The sequence below is a fragment of the Schistocerca piceifrons genome, chromosome 1 (assembly GCF_021461385.2).
Source record: "Schistocerca piceifrons isolate TAMUIC-IGC-003096 chromosome 1, iqSchPice1.1, whole genome shotgun sequence".
NCBI lineage: Eukaryota > Metazoa > Arthropoda > Insecta > Orthoptera > Acrididae > Schistocerca > Schistocerca piceifrons.
The window spans coordinates 367,221,469-367,239,350 of record NC_060138.1 but is presented as its reverse complement, the minus strand read 5'-3'; the positions used below and the strand labels follow the sequence as shown (position 1 = coordinate 367,239,350).

The 17,882-nt window shown below is 37.5% G+C and overlaps 1 protein-coding gene across 3 annotated transcripts in view; it reads right to left on the bottom strand.

Moving 5' to 3' along the window:
• Positions 1–17,882, bottom strand: part of LOC124787791 (metastasis-associated protein MTA3) — a 221,515-nt gene that overhangs the window by 45,558 nt on the left and 158,075 nt on the right. For all 3 annotated transcript variants that reach the window (XM_047254701.1, XM_047254712.1, XM_047254719.1), the window contains exons 4-5: positions 3,830–4,026; positions 2,682–2,799 (exon numbers count right to left, since the gene is read on the bottom strand). In XM_047254701.1, coding sequence (XP_047110657.1) covers positions 2,682–2,799; positions 3,830–4,026 — 315 coding nt within the window. The remainder of the gene's footprint in view (positions 1–2,681; positions 2,800–3,829; positions 4,027–17,882) is intronic.

Here is a 17,882-nt window from a genome sequence, read left to right as displayed (position 1 = left end):
AATCATGCTGTGGAGAAGTATGGGCTGAGTAAGCAGATTAAGAACGGAAAAGACCCAGCATGGTTTAATAAAAAAAAAATTTGGAAAATGCTGAGGAAGCAGAGGTCAAAAACCAATGTGGAAATGTCGAAAGGAAAAAGTTAATAGAAGAGACTTGCACATGATAGGATAGAGCAGAGAACTGCATTAAACCAGTCTTCAGATTAAAGATGACAACATGTATAAAAAGATTAGAATGTGGATCATACAAAAACTTTCGCTGCCATACCTTAATGACCATTTTGCAGAGAACTCAAGAAAACTCTGATCCTACGTCAAACAAATGTTTGTATCCAGTCACTCACTGACCAGTCTGGTGTGGTAATAGAAGACTGAAAAAGGAAAGCTGAAGTTTTAAATTTCATGTTTAAAATATCATTCACATAAGGAATCATACAGATATACCATAATTTGACCAATGCCCAGACCCCCGTATGAGGGCATAGAAACAGGCATCTGTAGCATTAAGAAGCAACTGAAAAGAGATGGAAACAAATAAGTCATCAGCTCGCATGGGATCCCAATTTGGTTCTACAGAGAGTACTTTCTTTGCAGCACTCGCACCTTACTTAGCTTGTATTTATTACGAATATATAGCCCAGTGCAAAGTATCAAGTGACTGGAAAAAAAAGCGCATATAAGAAGGGCAGAAGAACAGACTCACAAAATTACTGACCAATATTATAACATCATTTAGCTGTAGAATTTGAATATAACAAATTCTTCTTCTTGTCCTCAATGGATGACTTAAAGAATGTCCAAATATATGGACCAGGTTCTCAGATATGTGAGTGGCTTGAAGACTTCTGAAGCAATAAAACTCAGTACATTGTCCTTAATGGCCAGTGTATTTTCAAGAGTGCCCCAGGGAAGTGTGGTAGGACTACTTCTTGCTCTCTAAATACATAAATGATCTCATGGATATGGTGACCAGCAATCTGTGAATGTTTGCTGATGACACTGTAGTATATGGGGAAGTACTGCGGTTTAGTGGCTGTAGAAAGATACAGGATGCCTTGGACAGAATGTCTATTTGAAGTGATGAATGGCAGCTTGTTCTAAATGTAGAAAGATGTAAGTTAAAGCAAATGAGTAGGAATAACACTCTGTACTGTCCAAATAGAGCAGCGAGGAGTTGCTGCTTAACAAAGTAGCATCAGTTAAATACCTAGGTGTAATGCTGGAAAGTGATACAATATGGAACGGGCTGTAGTCGAGTTGGCGTGAGTTGATTCCTGACAGCTGCAGTACCATAATATGATTTTGTAAATGTCTTTATGGCGATACCTCAGTGCTGTCATAGGTCTACAGATGGTTACTGTTTTCACTTTCAGCCACTTGCTGAGGGAGGACGGTAGTAGAGAAGGCAAATAGTTGACTTCTGTTTATTGAGAGAGTTTTAAGGAAGTGCCGCTCATGTACAGAGGAGGAGACCGGGTATAGAACACTAGTGTGACTGATTAGTGAATACCGATGAAGTGTTTGGGGTACTCACTAGATTGGATTTAAGGAAGAAATCGAAGCAATTCAGAAGCATGCTGCTAGGTTTGTTACCAGTATGTTCGATCAACTCGTGTGGATGCTTCATAAACTCAAATGTGAACCCCTAGAAGGAAAACTTTCTTTTCACAAAACACTTGAGAAAATTTAGAGAATGGGCATTTGGTGCTACTGCAAAACAATTCCAGTGCCACCAACATATAGATGGTTTTCTTTTCTCTCCTCCCCCCTCTCCACCTCCGTTTGCGAGTGGAACAGAACCTGAAATGAACAGCAACAGTACATGGTAACCTCTGCTATACAACATATGATGGCTCGCGGAGCAGATCAAACTGCTTCATTAAACAACCACTTCATTTAAGAGTTTTATTAGTTCTTTACAAAAGTGTGGCACATAACTGACTTTCTTTGATACTTAATACCACTGAATTCATTACAGAAACTTAAAACTAAGAAAAGGTATATTTGCGCAGAAAATAAATGCCAGACTAAAATTTAAAAGAATTTATTCATAGAATAACAGCAGCAGTGCATACAGACCTGTAACTTACATTTAACAGGCATCCCTCTTCCCTAAATACAACGTGTACATTACTAGTTCTGAATCCAAAAGACAGAAAAGCTGCATCTCCACAGAAGAAATACTTTCACTGAACATTGTTAGTTCTATATATACCTCTACATATACTTTTCCATAATCTTCTTTGCATACAACTGTGCAAATAAGAATTCATAATAGGGCAATCAACAGGACTCTTTTTCTGCACAGAAGAACTACTACTGAAAAACACCTCTCGTATCAATGAACCTTTAGGTTGGACGCAGGGCACTGGGGCTGTTGACTTTGCAGACACTTCAGCTAATTGCTGTCTCTCATAGTTTTAATCTGTGACAAATGTTCGTGTCACATATCAAAATGCAATATAGTGACCAACTTAAAATTTTTTATTTAGTTGAAAAACTACAATAAAATAGAATTTTAATCATTTCAATGCACAGCTGTACCTGCCAGGGTAATATATAGCTTAATGTAGTCTGTACATTGCATATCAAGCTTCACAAAATGCTGTATTTGTTTTAAGGGATCCATTTTTAAATACTGCTGTAGCTGACTAACTACTGGATTAAGCTAGACATCTAACCTTCTCTAAGCAGAGGTGTTGGTTCTGCTTGGTATCTGCTACCGACTCTTATCTCCCCCTTGTCTGCAAGAAGTGTTTTGTGTGTTGGATCAAATACCAGACAATAGAAGAAAGTATCCTGGAAAGAAGAGACAAAGAAACACAATTTGAAACATTTATTTTTTTATTGTTAAAATACTATAAAAGAGTATTGACAAAACAACCAAAAATATAGACATACAACTTTAATGACTAAATGATCGTGTTAATTATATTTCCACAATCTTTCAGAATCACAAGTTACTCTTGTTAGGCACATAAGAAATAAGAGAAGTCTAGGAATGGTGTACTGTCAAGGATAGCAAGCACAAAACAGGATAGCAAGCACAAAACTTTAGAATCTAAATGAATTCAACCCTCTTGTCAATTTATTTATTCCATTTTGCATTTACTTTACTAATAATGAATGACATGCCTGTATCTCATTTTTCCTGGTGTAGTGCTGGCTTTGTAAAAGTAACATATTTCTTGATCAATACATTGTCTCAAAAAATTGTTAGATCCATAATGGAATGAAACAATAGCCTATTTGGGATTAAAAGGCATAATTAAAATTTGGCTACTTTTGATAAATAAAAACCTGATTAGAAATTCAGCATTTGAAACTAAAAACATATTTATTTTACAACCAAGTGATACTGTATCAGTACAGTAATCAGTGCAATATCTCCTACTTAACAAAGGCACCCCTACAGCTCCAAATTGACACATACTGCTCACCAAGTAGAAGACTTAACACAGAAAGGCTATTAATTTCTATGTTCATTAATGTAAAACAATTATGACACAACTTATGCAGGCGAATGGAAATGAGAAAACTTTGCTTCTTAAGTAGATTACTAATACTGATGGTAGCTCTTCAATGTTTAAGATAATTTGGCTCTTTTTCATCACTGAAGAACAATTTCTGTGGCTACCCAAACTATGACAAAGACGCATCATATATTTTTTGTTTAAACCATTTACATTTTTCCAGACCAAAAATTATGTCCCATTCACGTATTTTGTGATATATTTCGTTAGATATGCATTAGCCTGTAAAAATTGTTTCACAAAACTTATTTTATAGAAAAAAGTCCTTTGAATTTGAAGTACATATGGAGACTTACGTCTTTATTGAGATAGCTGAGCAAAGACTCAGTCTCATTTAGTAAGGTAACAGAACATTTCCCCCTAATGTGTGTGGCTGGTAGCGTTTCAACCTGACGTGACAGGAATAATTCTCTATGCTTTAGCTGATGACGCTGTTTTCCATTCAACAGCTGGTGGTCCTTGTCACGGCTGTCACATTCCTCTTCTAAGGCACCTGCAAAACACAAAAACAATAAATTTAGACAACTGCCAAACACAAATGCTTCACTCAGTGTCAAATCCAAAAAAAAATTACAACCAAAATAATTATTTCTGATGCAAATCAAAAGGCAGAGGAGTGTGAAGAAGCTTTCATCATGTGTTCCCATACAACTGAGTACAGGAGTTCCCATACAACCGAGTACAGAAGTATCTATCTTCTCATTACAATATTAAGATACCGGAAGAACTTAAAGTGTGATAAAAGTGACAGACAAAAATTAGAATGATGACTAGATTCATCCACAATAAAAATTCATTACCTATCAATGGCTTAATACATACATACAGAAGGGAAAAAAAAGCTGGAACTCTTTCATGTCTAAGAAATATTGAAGTGAAATCCAGACACATTATGTTGTCAACATTTTGCCTACTTGCCTACATTTCTTCCCATTACAAACTGATTAAATCTTTCAAATGACATTTGATCTATTGCTCACTAATACAAAAACAGGAAGTATTGAAGTAGAGATATAGAAGAGTGTGAGTTAATATAATTCGGTACTTACTGGTGTTACTAACAGTAGGACAGCAAAAGGAGTCAAAAGACACCTTTCAATTTTTACTTCCAAAATAATGAAATCAGTTTTTAATATCCTTCCACCCAACCTATTGACTTTTCCTCGTTTCTTCTACTTTCGGCAATAGTGCACTGCAATTTTATAAATTTTCATGATTTCATGGAAATTTCATGAAGTACACCTAGAACAGTGGGAGAAGTCAATCGATCCCTTGTGTAACTCTTTGTTAGAATACTGGTGTCCTCATTACTGCAAAGGTACATGCATTGCGTATTGTTTTGGTCAATGAACTCTGGCTCTAATGGTAATGTACATCTTGTCGGAAAGCTTTTCATGCTAGAAATTGTAACATAACTTTTCAGAAATGTTTCATGTGTAGCTCGTTACTCACCACATCAGTGAGTGTGGTTTTACTTTTTTTTTTCTTATAATTACGTTGAGTCAGTGCAGTCTTACAAGAGAGGAGATTGTATATTCTCGATAACTTGGGTACTGAATCAGAAGGTGGCTTATCGAATTCAGTTGATGACTGTCTACCAGAGGCAACTGATTATTAACCTAGAAGAAGAGCTGCTTTGAATGTATTGAGGGAGACAGGATGCTCCACTGCATATGCCTGCCACAAAGGGATGACTCAAACATCAGTGCCTCCCTACTTCTTTTTGATTAATAAGTGCTCTAAAACACACAAAATCGAATACTTGGAATGAAACAAAAAATGTTACTTTGACAGTAACACTGGAGGACTTGAAGGCAGTGACTATTATCATGTATGCCGGAGGTACTTCTTGTGCTACAGGATTTTGTTTGAGACTTTTGGTCATGTTACTGGGGTCCTAATTTTATCAGGACAAAAAGACAACAGAAAGATTTCTCCACTTTTATGGCAAGTCATCCTGATCACAATACATTCCTTATGAAATAGTCACTCTTATTTCTGAAATGCGGAATAACTTCAGACAAAACTGCCTCTGCTGTTACCACTCTGGTGAAAATATTACAGCCGATGTGCACTTACTTCCAAGTAAAGCAAGATGCAGGTCTACCCAGTTTATGACAAATATAACTTTACAAATACGATCACAAATTTTTGACGGTTGCAAATGTAGCATCCAAGAACATTTGTAAAACCTTTCTATACCTCGGTAAGAATTGGGAGAGTATGGTGTTCCTTGCCTCATGGAGTCATCTCTAAACCAAGAAGGAATGTGACAACAGGTAACTCCTTTTCATCCCTTCAGGTTGCCAAGAAACTTCAACATAAGAAAACATCATTAGTGGGAACAATGAAGAAGATTCACCGAAATCTCCCAAACTATGTGAAGAAGACTGATGAGACACGAGTGCACCTTGACAGCGTACCAAGTGAAAAAGGTACTAATGTTATTTATATACTTCTTATTCTAGTTTCAGACCACAAAAATATTTATAAATCACAGTATTAATTTTGGTTGGTACTGATCATCTTCATCTTCTTCAAATATCAGCAGACAGACATACTGTGTCTGCACAGGCCTTAAGATGATCATTACTAATTGAAAGTAATAAATAGATTCATAAATATTTTCAGGGCACATAACTGGAATAAAAAATATATAAATATCTTACTATATCACTGGCAAATTCTGCTCCAACTATGTCGCATCTCATGATGAAAGTCATAATTCTCATAAAACTACATCTCAAAGTAACAGTGAACAAAGAGGGAAAGAAGAAACTCAAAGCTGTTACCTTTTATAATGTTATACAGCATGGTCTGGACATTGTATAGCAAATAATTCTCAATTATTCAACTAAAGTTGCCAGCAGGACATAGCTGATTCATGTCTTTTATAATATCCAAGATATGGCAGTAATAAATGAGTGGATCAACTACAATCAAATAGTCAAAAATAATCTGAAAGGAAGGTGTTTATTCTTCTGCTGGTAAGTATTAATTTCAGTATTTCAAAACAAACAAGTGAAATAAATGAAGAATGTTACGATCTTTAGAAATGTACCACATTTCTGAGTAGCTGAAAGGAAAACATATAGGTTTAACTTTTTATCATTTTGTTGATTTTTAAAGTGTCTCATTAGGGGACCCCTTCCCACTGTTCTAAGACTGCCACTTTGTCTGCTGTTCTAGTACTGAATTAGTCATCAATGAAGCTGCTTTTGAAAATAACTGACCTGAGCTTCTGATGTTGGTTAATGTTTGGTGAAGAAAGTGGTAGTTTTTTGTTTGTACAAAATAACTTACAAGAGGTAAAAGCCATAATAAAGTGTTATTTTGAAGGTAATTGCATATTAGTGCTCCGATATAAAATTAAGCTCTATCACTAGACCACTAGCCACAACATTCTGTTTCCTTTTGTTGCATACTACAATGAATTCAAATGTCTAAATAATGTCTTCAGTTCTGACTACTTGGAACACAATGTTAACATCAAAACTGAGCTCAATATCAAAAGAAAAATTGCCCAGCACGAAAAAGATAATCCACTACTCCGATGGTAGTGCTGCACAACAAAAACTGAAACAATGCTCAACACACACGACCTATTACAATTTTGATGCAGAATGGCACTATTTTGACACTTCATATGGTTAAGGTGCTTTGATGGACTTTGGGGCGCTGTCAAAAGATGAGCTTCTAAAGCAATTTTACAAGAGGAATGCTGGAAAAATTAAATAAGATTATTGCCCCAGTTGAATACTTTAAAAACCATCTAAGGGACTCTCTCATTCAGGTATTTGAATTTCAAGCTGCGATTAAGCCATCATCTACTGGTTAATCAAGTATGCAAACCATTTCTGAACAGCATACATGCTTAGAGGATTTGAATTCCACTGAAGCTTGATTGTTTACAATTGCCTTAACCAATAGTGGCAGTTCTCAAAGTTGGTGGGAAGTTGTTTGCATTCTTGAAAAGTACCATCAATCTAAGAAATTCGAAGTTACAGCTTTTCGTCTACAAGAATCTGGTATTTCATTTTTCTATTCCTTACCTACAGCCTGGAAACTCGGATGTGCCAGCTAATCACATTCAAAGAAAGGATGTCTACTGGAAGATTCTACATACTGATCTCAGATGAGATGATAAGAACGCTTCTTATTAAAAAATACATATAAATGGAAGGCAACATACAGGAAAGGTTCCAAGTAAAATACTTCAAAGTGGCTTTGTGTAGCATTTTTATTTCATTTATTTTTATCCTCAGAATCAGAAAATTGGCAGCTCTTCTAATAAAAATGCAGATGATGATTAAAGTCATTTCTGTGCAGCAGTTTTTCTATTTTATATAACTCTTATTACTTACATACCTTACCAGGTATTTACTACACAATGAACTGACATTTAATTTCGTAGTAAGCCAAATACCTAAACTTGTTTTTTGAAGAAAAGCATTGGTTGTATTACAGAAAAACAATATTACTATTTTTATTTCTCAAGAACACATTTAAACAACTAGCATTATATTACTACATTCATGACAAACCATGGCTTACACTAAGACCTTTACACTGACACCACTTCCATGTTCCTAGCAGGGATGGTTTTAAAGTTCGAGCAGTTCTGTTTCATTGTACCTTCAAAAAATTAGCAAACTTGTAATTTCAAGCATAAATGAACTGTGTGGGATGCAACGAAAGATTGTGAAATATTGTTCTTTATTAACTCTATGGGGCACATACATTGGTTGATTTGATATGGGCTGATCCGTGGGTTGGTGAGGTGATGGGGAGGTGGATGCAACACTAAGCCAGTCTCGCCAAGACGGAAATTAAAACACACGGCAATTATTATTTTGGGAGCATACTTTTGAATGATATTCAATGAGCACATAGACTAATAAGTTTTATATCCTATAAAGGTTTCGTATTACTTTTGGGTCTTTGGCGTAAATGGCTGAATAGTTGCCTCACAACATTAATTACTCGCTTGCAGCCACGCACCCGTTTTAATTCTCTTCTCCATAAATATACCAACTATATGAGTTAATTCGTAATTTTCTTTCATTTACTTAATAAAGCTTCGTGAAATGCTTTTATTTTACTCCGTAATATTTTTAATGTTAAATTTAATAATTTTCTTCGCAAGACAACTAACTGGCTGGGCGGCTCGCCAGTGGTGAGTCTCTGGTTAACATGCATTGGGGAAACCTACGTTACTTTCGAGTCACCCTGTGTCGACAAAACAGCGTCAATAAGGCGAGGGGCCGCCGCCGCTGCTGCTGCTGCCATGGTTGCCGCTGTACAGCGGCGAGAAAATGAGTACTCGTTCGTAGTCCGTCCTCTTTGTGACACTCCGCTCTCCGTTATTTACGTCGTTCCTTGGCACCTGACATTGTGTGAACGCCTGGAATACTGTGACGCAGCGATTGGGATACGCCGATGGAAAACTATGGTAATGACATATGCTTGTAACGGCTTCCGAGATGATAACTTGGTTAAGTCGTAAGGAGATTTCAAAAAAATTATCAATGAAACAAAGGCTTCATTCGTCGGTGCAATGGTACGTACCATTCCGACACTTGTGTAAGCTGAAAATCAGAATGTGCAGAGTCCTTCGCTGAAAGTAAAATGAAGCCACGCTTTCAAGAACAATAAAATAATTAATAAAATAGGACTTTCTTCATGGCTGGAGCAGTGGATGCCTCTCGGAAATGCTTCGTTCTCAGTTAAACTGAAACTGTGAATGTCAAATAGAAGATAAACCTATGCCCAACCCAAAAATTTTGAAACGATGCAGTGCGTCACTAGGCACAATCCTATTAGAGATTGCATGTTCTGGTTTTCCTCCGGTCTTCGAGCTATTTCTCCCGTCAGTTAGCTAGGGGGTCGGGGAAGGGGGCGCAACGGTTGAACTTAAAAGTCTCCGAACGACCGTGAAATTTTGCATGTTTCATATACTCAAATGACACGCCCAATAAAACTGAATGTCCTATACGAAAAAGTTCCAATTGAGCAATTTGCAAGTCTGTGCAAAATGATTTAACCTATATCTTACAGCAGGGGTAGTCAATATTTTATACCTATGGTCTACTTTTGTAGATGTGTTAGTAGTAAAATTTTCTAACCGCCCACCAATTCCACAGTAATGGTAAATTATAAAGTAGCGAAGTAACTTTACTCTATAAAATTTATACAGCAGCGTTGCAGCAAGTTACAGCATATAATAACAACAACAATAATTACTTACCAAATGAAAGTAACTCATACAGCCAGAAAACAGCAAGCCAAACTTCGCACTTTTTTATCAACAGAAATGATAATCATAACCGACCGTCTCAGACAAAAAAGCAATAGAAATATAACAAGCAGGCTACAACACTCACGGCAAAGGATTCAATAAACAGATGAGGCGAATTACACAAATGGGTACGGTACTAATAATTCAAAACTCTCACATTTACGAATGACTCTTGTGTAGTCGTCCTTTCTGTGGCGTTCTTACTCGTCTGTAAGTGAGCATATGCTGCAAAAGATTATCTACCACATAGTTGAAACTTTCAAAGGTGGAATTATCTGTTTTTACAAGTTCATCTACTGCTCCATTTATTTCATCTACTATAGTAGATGAACTTGTAAAAACAGATAATTCCAAATTTGAAAGTTTCAACTATGTGGTAGATAATCTTTCGCAGCATATGCTCACTTACAGACGAGTAAGAACTCCACAGAAAGGACGACTGCACAAGAGTCATTCATAAATGTGAGAGTTTTGAATTATTAGTACCTATTTGTGTAATTCGCCTCATCTTTTTATTTATTCCTTTGCCGCAAGTGTTTTGTAGCCTGCGTGTTATATTGCTATTACTTTTTTGTCTGAGACGGTCGGTTACGGAAGGCATGCTAAGTACCACACGCGCAATGTGTTTATATTTTCCCCAAAAGCGACGTACACGGAGTCAAGATATTTGTATTACCCTGTAAATTAACGCAAAGTCCCAAGTAAGGTTCCATTTATTTCAAACTTAGATTATACCAAACAACTGGAAGAGAGACAGAGAGAATACCTAAACGAGAATGTCTTGTGTGTCAGTTCTATATACCGACACACAAATTCTTTCTTTTTAAGCCAGCACAGAAACGAGGCATTTCTCTCGCATAAATCTTTTTCTGAAATATATCATAGGTTTACGCCTTACGTGAAGATCAAAATGAAAACGCTTTTCCCTTTCTTCAGCGCCTCGAGCGATGTGGAACTGAAATCTCCTCCAAGCCAAGAAGAATCTTTCACTGTCACCACTCTTTGGAATTAAAAACATTCTGGGTACCTGCTAACGGACTGCGTAAGAGTTGCTCAGTTTTTTATGATGGCTCTTGGGGTAATTCACAGATTGAAATACGTGGCGATGTATAAAGCTGCACGCTGCACCTTACTTAATCTCCACTAGGGAGTTCTGACTATACATCCTCCCCCGCTCCTGCTTTGTAACGTGTGAGCCCGTCCTTTCAGCCCATATACGAAAAGTACAGCAAACCATAGTCACTACCCATTAACTATATTTATGTTCCATCATTTCGCTGCCAATGACAGAATTATCTCCTATCCCTGCAAACACTTTACTTGACAATTAAAAGAGCGGTCACTGAATATTAACGACGATTCAGTAAACAGCACTGCGCCAAGTTTAGTTAAACCTTGGCCGATCAACTTTGATTAGCCTCCTTTAGCAGGCATTAAGAAATACCCTCAGAGAAAGAGACATTTCCAATACATTTAATGGACTCTTCTTCTGAGCAGGAGAGTTTTTCCGACCACAGAGCGACCACCTGAAACACCATGTTTACTTCTTGGCACATGAGTTTCGGCATAAATCTATGAAATCTTTCAAGTCAGGTCTGAGCTGTCCTTTTTGAACCGGGAATATGCTACTTATCCGCCGTGAAAATTCCAACGGCATGTCATTCGTCCGCATCCAGCACCAGCAATTTGAATTTGAGACGGTAGTGATCAGTTCTTGGGACTGTACCCCAGTTAACAATCTAACCGTCAAGATATTTGTGTGGCTGAACGAATAATCGCCAAGCCAAACTTTTAAAGGTTTCTAGACCATTTTTTTAATCAATGATTATCTAGCATGAGAAGTGTCAAGTTGTACCAAAATTTACAAGTAAGAAAAACATTACGGCATATCTACGGTTGCCATAATCTCGGAATAAGGAGTCCTCATGCCCATAAGCTAAGGGAAATGTGCATTTAGTTAATGATCCAGAGTTTAGGAAGGACTGCTTCATTAAGAAAGCATTTATTACAAAAAATAAAAATATGCATTACATTATTCAGTACACGAAGTTCTATTGTCATCATTTGAGCTTTTCTTATACCAATCGTATTTCTCAGAATCTTGAATAGATGAAAGGAACTTAATCTGTTTCTCAATCAGTTTATGAAATTCACTGCAACTTACATTTTTCATATTGTACTGTATTTGCATCGTTGCATTAACTGATTTTACTGTTAACCTATTCCTTTCTTCTGTCCATTACTGATTGAAATGTAGGAACTGTGAAGAGGAAAAACGTATAATAGAATAATTTTTCTAGGAAAACAACGATTTCAATCGGTCTATGTATAATCGTAATGTTACTCACCCGCAAATTTTGCAGAAAGCTTCGTATTCAGTTCTTCCTAGCTTTATACTTGGAAACTGTTCAGTATATTCCTCCCTGTACTTAACCTTCCGTCTAGTCGACATTATTAAACCACCAGGAAAATAATAACTATTTAATACAATATAACACAACGAAATCGCAAGCACAACAAACCATGCGAACATTCAACAAGCTAATCAAGACGATAATACTCTTCATTACCAGAGATGACTGACCGCCCACTGTATCGACAACTCGCAATGTCGCAAATCGAAGAGGATGTACCGTACGCCTGAGCCTGACTGCCCATTGCTTCCATATCTTGAAAGCTGTTCTGTTCTGTTTGGATTTTATATAATGTGATAACATATTGATGCTTCTTTGACAGCAATTTTTGAAGTTACCGGAAGTTGACTTCAAATCCAGCAAATATCGCGGACATTTGCCTTTACGGCCCGGACGTTTTCATTTACCCTAAAATCGCGGACTGTCCGTGAAATCCGTGGCGTATGGCAACCCTAGGTATATCACTTCCAATAGGGCCATACCTAGTGAAACACTGCACTGTCAAAAGCTAGCTCGAAGTGACTGACTTGTTTAATTTTATACTTATCCATTTCAAGGAGGTGAGTATGATACCCAACAAAGAGCTGCTGTTCGTCAAAAATTGTAAATTGGCTACAACTATAGAACCATTCATCACAAGCTGGCGAGGACGAGCTGAAGAAAACGATGCTAACTTTATTCTTATCACATTTTCAAATATTTACGGTTCTTTTTCAAACAATCAGTGATTCACTATTTTTTCTTCGTATTCGGTATTGGTTTGCTTTCTCTTCACGAACGCCAATGTCACTGAGGTCACTTTCCTACAAGTGTTTCTCTCTTCTTTACCCTAGTTTACATTTTTTTCCTCTCTTCCTATTGCTCGATTTCTTGACCTTATGATGCTAGCATTACATTCAGTCTTCGTTTATAGCAATATTACAACATAAACTGTAAATAACGCATAGTCCTCGTAAATTCCCTTTACAAACTTCTAGGACTTGTAGAGGGGAGTGAGTACGTAATATACTGAATAGGGACCCATGTCTGGAAACTCACCGTTTCTGTCCTACAACGGTTTCAGTTCAGATGTTTAACTTATCCACTTCTGCTTGAGTTAATTTCCTGTCGTAAATGCAGTGGCACAGCTTTCAAGAACGGGTCAAATACGTTTTGTAGGAAGACCAAGTATGCATGACAAGTTGTCTTGTGCGGAAACAGGCGTGAACGCATTACACATCTGAAATGAAACCGTCGTAGAACAGAAATGGTACATTACCGGACTCGAGTTCCTGTTAAAAATATTATGTATTCATTCTCCTCTACCAGTCCAGAAGTTTGTAACGAGAATTACCGAATACCCTGTATTTTAGCATCAATGAAAGGTGGCAAATACTGGCGTGCGCGCAAAACACGCTGAAGTGTTCCACACGTTCAATAATTTGAACATGGATGCGCTTCAGCAACGGTTACAGATCATTAAATGAATCCAAAGCAGCTAACCAAGCTGCAACTGATTGACTGCTTTAGATTCATTTACTGTTCCATACGTCTTCGACCTTGCGAAAGTTCAAGAAAACGATCGTTATGTCTTAAAACTGAGTCGTCGTTTATTTGTGGAGTATTAAACTCCAGGTAAACTGTTTGTCTTTGGCTGCATGTGAGAATTACACACTAATTTAGATTCAGTCTGCAAATTAATATATCCCTTCGGAATGTTTATTATTCGGTCAGCAATGTGTAAATGTGTTCGTTAAATTAAACTTCTTGTGACAGCATAAAAGAAAACTAAGTGGCATTTCGATTTAAAAACTATTTTAATAGTCTTTTGCAGGATGTTTAAATCACTGACTTCACACAACCATACCTTTTCTGTTAGCAGAACAAGTATTCTCATTTTTGCTGCATAAGATCAAATATTGATACTGTAAAACAAAGTAAGTAGGTAGGCAAGATTCTAAGCACATAACGAGCCACAGTCAATTTAATCGATCAACTTGTAAATGAAATGATTCCAAATCTTATTTACGTGGTCATAAATATAAAACGTATCTGTCGCTGTACTCGTTTAATGTATGCTTGGTTGCTTGTATTCCTGTGGAAATAGTAGTACGAAGTTACGTGAAAGATTTCAGACTGTAACAACATGGTGGCGACGAAAGCCTCCCAGCACACCTAGACAACCTCTGCTGGGCATTCGTGTTACGCGGAGATCACTGGCTAGGACGAATCCGCTCATCGTAGCGAGCACGATTCGAGCTATAGTTAGCTCCTGCTCGCTCTCGTTCCAGGCTGCCCGTCGGTCACGCTACGTTCTCCATTTATCTACAATTTTACGGTTTGTAGCCAGAATCGCGTAAGTTATGACAGACCGCGTTAAAGTTGTGGCAGACACAGGGCAACTGCCCTGCTCACACATTACAAGCGGCATGTCCGTTTAGTACAACAGTCCGCTCAGTGTAAATAGATTCAATAAGTAATAACAAATTTTATTATATATTGAATGAACTTGCAAAACAGTGTTTTCTAATTGTATTTTACGGAAAACAAATGTTACAACCATATTAGGTGGAGGGCATCACCAAGGGTATTTACCGTCGCTCATAGAGAGAAATATTTCAGTTAGTCTATTATTTCTTTGACATGTTCTTGTATTTCATCGCAGCCTTACCTCAGCTTTGATTTTCCAATTAGTCTTTCTATGTTATTTCTTTCGAAGCTACACTATTGCTGACAAACCGCTGGGAACAAGATTTGCCGTAAAACACCTAGGAGTAACTATCTGGAGCGACTTTAAGGCGAATGACCATATAAAACTAATAGTGGGAAAAGCAGATTCCAGACTCACATTCATGGGAAGAATCTTAAGGAAATTTAACTCATCCACGAAGAAAGTGACTTATAAGGCGCTTGTTCGACCTATTCTTGAGTCTTGTCCATCTACTTGAGATCCGTATCTCATAGGACTGATAGAAGAGAGAGAGAAGATCCAACGAAAAGCGGCACGTTTCGTCACTGGATCGTTTAGTTGGCATTAGAGCGTTACGGAGATGCGAAAACAAAGTTCATTGGGAGACGTTACAAGAGAGGCGTTGTGCGTCACAGAGAGATTTACTACTGAAATTTCGCGAGAACACCTTCCGGGGAGAGTCGGGCAACATATTACTTCTCTCCACATACATCTCGCGTAATGACCATGAGGAGAAAATTCGAGAAATTAGAGCCAATACGGAGGCTTTCCGACAATCATTCCTGCCGCGCGATATTAGCGAGTGGGACAGGGTTGGAGAGCTCAGTTAGTGGTACAAACAGTACCCTCCACCACACAACATTAGGTGGCTTGCGGAGTATGATGTGGATGTAGATCTACTGCCGTATTCCTTACAGTGACCGCGGAAGCTCTGCACAACGAAGATGACGTTCTTGGCTGAGAGATTCCGTGGAGTTGAAGGCGCCTAAGTTGTAAGTTTTCTTTACCTGTGTGCACTGGCACATTTCTGGTATGAATCAGCACTGTCGTCAGTTTCAAGCTTTAGTTTTAATCATGGATAACATGGGTATATGTTGGCTGCAGCATATAACAGCCTGCTAATTTCCCTTAACATACCATCAGTTCGTAAGTAAAACATTTTATCGTATATGTTACACGCGGCATGATGTGCAGTAATATTCCTCTGTTGTAAAATTCTCTTGTAACATCGAGCGCAGTCACAACGGAGTGCCTCACAAATATAGCAGAGAAAGTTGAGAATTAAAACAGCATTTTATTTTTAAACCGAAATATGTACGTTTTCGTTTCACCAACAATTCTCTGATACAATTTCCAATCAATGAATAAACAGCAGTCAATGAATAAAATGCTGCTCCAGTGAAACATGTTTGAACCATTCAATCTAAAATTACACCACCACCACAACCACAAGAACATGTCATGCACCTAAAAGGGGCAAGGCAAGAATTCTACAGAAAGTAAATAACTTTTGGGATATTTTATAATCTGATATCTGCAATATATCTAAAAACGCTTAAAACAGTTCTTGGCTAAGTTGGGAAGGAAAAGAAGTTTAAGAATGTTTAGGCGAATATCCAGCACACTTAAACACAAACGGAGAAAGACTGATTAATGTGTGTAAAACGTTCCAGTTAAAAACGATGTCTACACATTTTCGCAAACTACCACGAAAAGCCAAAACTTTGATGTCACTAAGTACAAACTACGAGAATTTCAACTGGATCACACTGCCGTGTGCAAAAGGAGTACCAAGAAAATTATGAATGTTAAAGTGGTCGGAGATAAATTTGATTCTAATCATTACCTCTCTAAGTTTAAAATACGATTTCTCCCATCCAAAACAAAGAAGATAACCCAGAAAGTAATCAGACACAAGTCCGGCAGAGCCAATATTACAACAGAAAATGCGGAAAAAGTTAGAGAAGAAGGAATTGAGACAACTAAAAAAGGTGACTGGCATGAACAACACGTACATATATTAAAGGTGTAGAATAAAAAGACATGATGGAACAAGAATTGTGATGTAGCACTGGAACAAAAGCGCTCAAAAGCGGAGAAATTCAAAAAACAACAGCACCCACAACATTTCAGACAACAGAAGAAACATCGAATATTATATTGAAAAGTCTAAAGAAAATTAGAAAAATATCAGCTTACAGAAATACAACGAAGTTTCACTAAAATAAACGTAGCATTGTTTATGAAAATTTTAAAAGGGTTGAAATGGCTCTGAGCACTATGGGACTTAACTTCTGAGGTCATCAGTCCCTTAGAACTTAGAACTACTTAAACGTAACTAACCGCAAGACATCACACAAATCCATGCCCGAGGCAGGATTCGAACCTGCGACCGTAGCGGTAGCGCGGTTCCAGACTGTAGCGTCTAGAACCGTTCGGCCACCCCGGCCGGCTATGAAAATTTTGAACACTTACTCAAAGGTCGATCAAGCACGACGATTTGTTTCAAAGATGAAAATCACAAAAATATTATTACAATTTCAAAGAAAATTGCGAAATATTAGCAAAAAGTTTGACAGGCTCTTAGACTGTCTAGACCAAATAGTCAAATCAGAATACCAATAGCAGAAAATTTTAAGAAACATTTCCCATCAACAGAGCTAGAAATTCATGTGCTATCAAAAACAGTCAAAAACAACAAAGCAAGTATGGTTCAAATGGCTCTGAGCACTATGGGACTCAACTGCTGAGGTCATTAGTCCCCTAGAACTTAGAACTAGTTAAACCTAACTAACCTAAGGACATCACAAACATCCATGCCCGAGGCAGGATTCGAACCTGCGACCGTAGCGGTCTTGCGGTTCCAGACTGCAGCGCCTTTAACCGCACGGCCACTTTGGCCGGTTAACAAAGCAAGTAGTAAGGACTCAATTGTAGCAGAATTATGGAAATGTTCAGAAGGAACTGTTATAAGTGATCTACACTTGCTTTCTAAGAACATCCGGAAAACAGAAATCTTCCTGGGAAGTGGAAAACAGTGTTAATGCACCCGCTTCATTAAAAGGGAGACAAAAATGTCAACAATTACAGGGGAATGTCATTTCTGTCAGTGTCACATAAAATATTATCAAAAAATTACCTCAATAAAATCGACGAAGCTTTAGAAAAACAACTGGGAAAGTATCAGA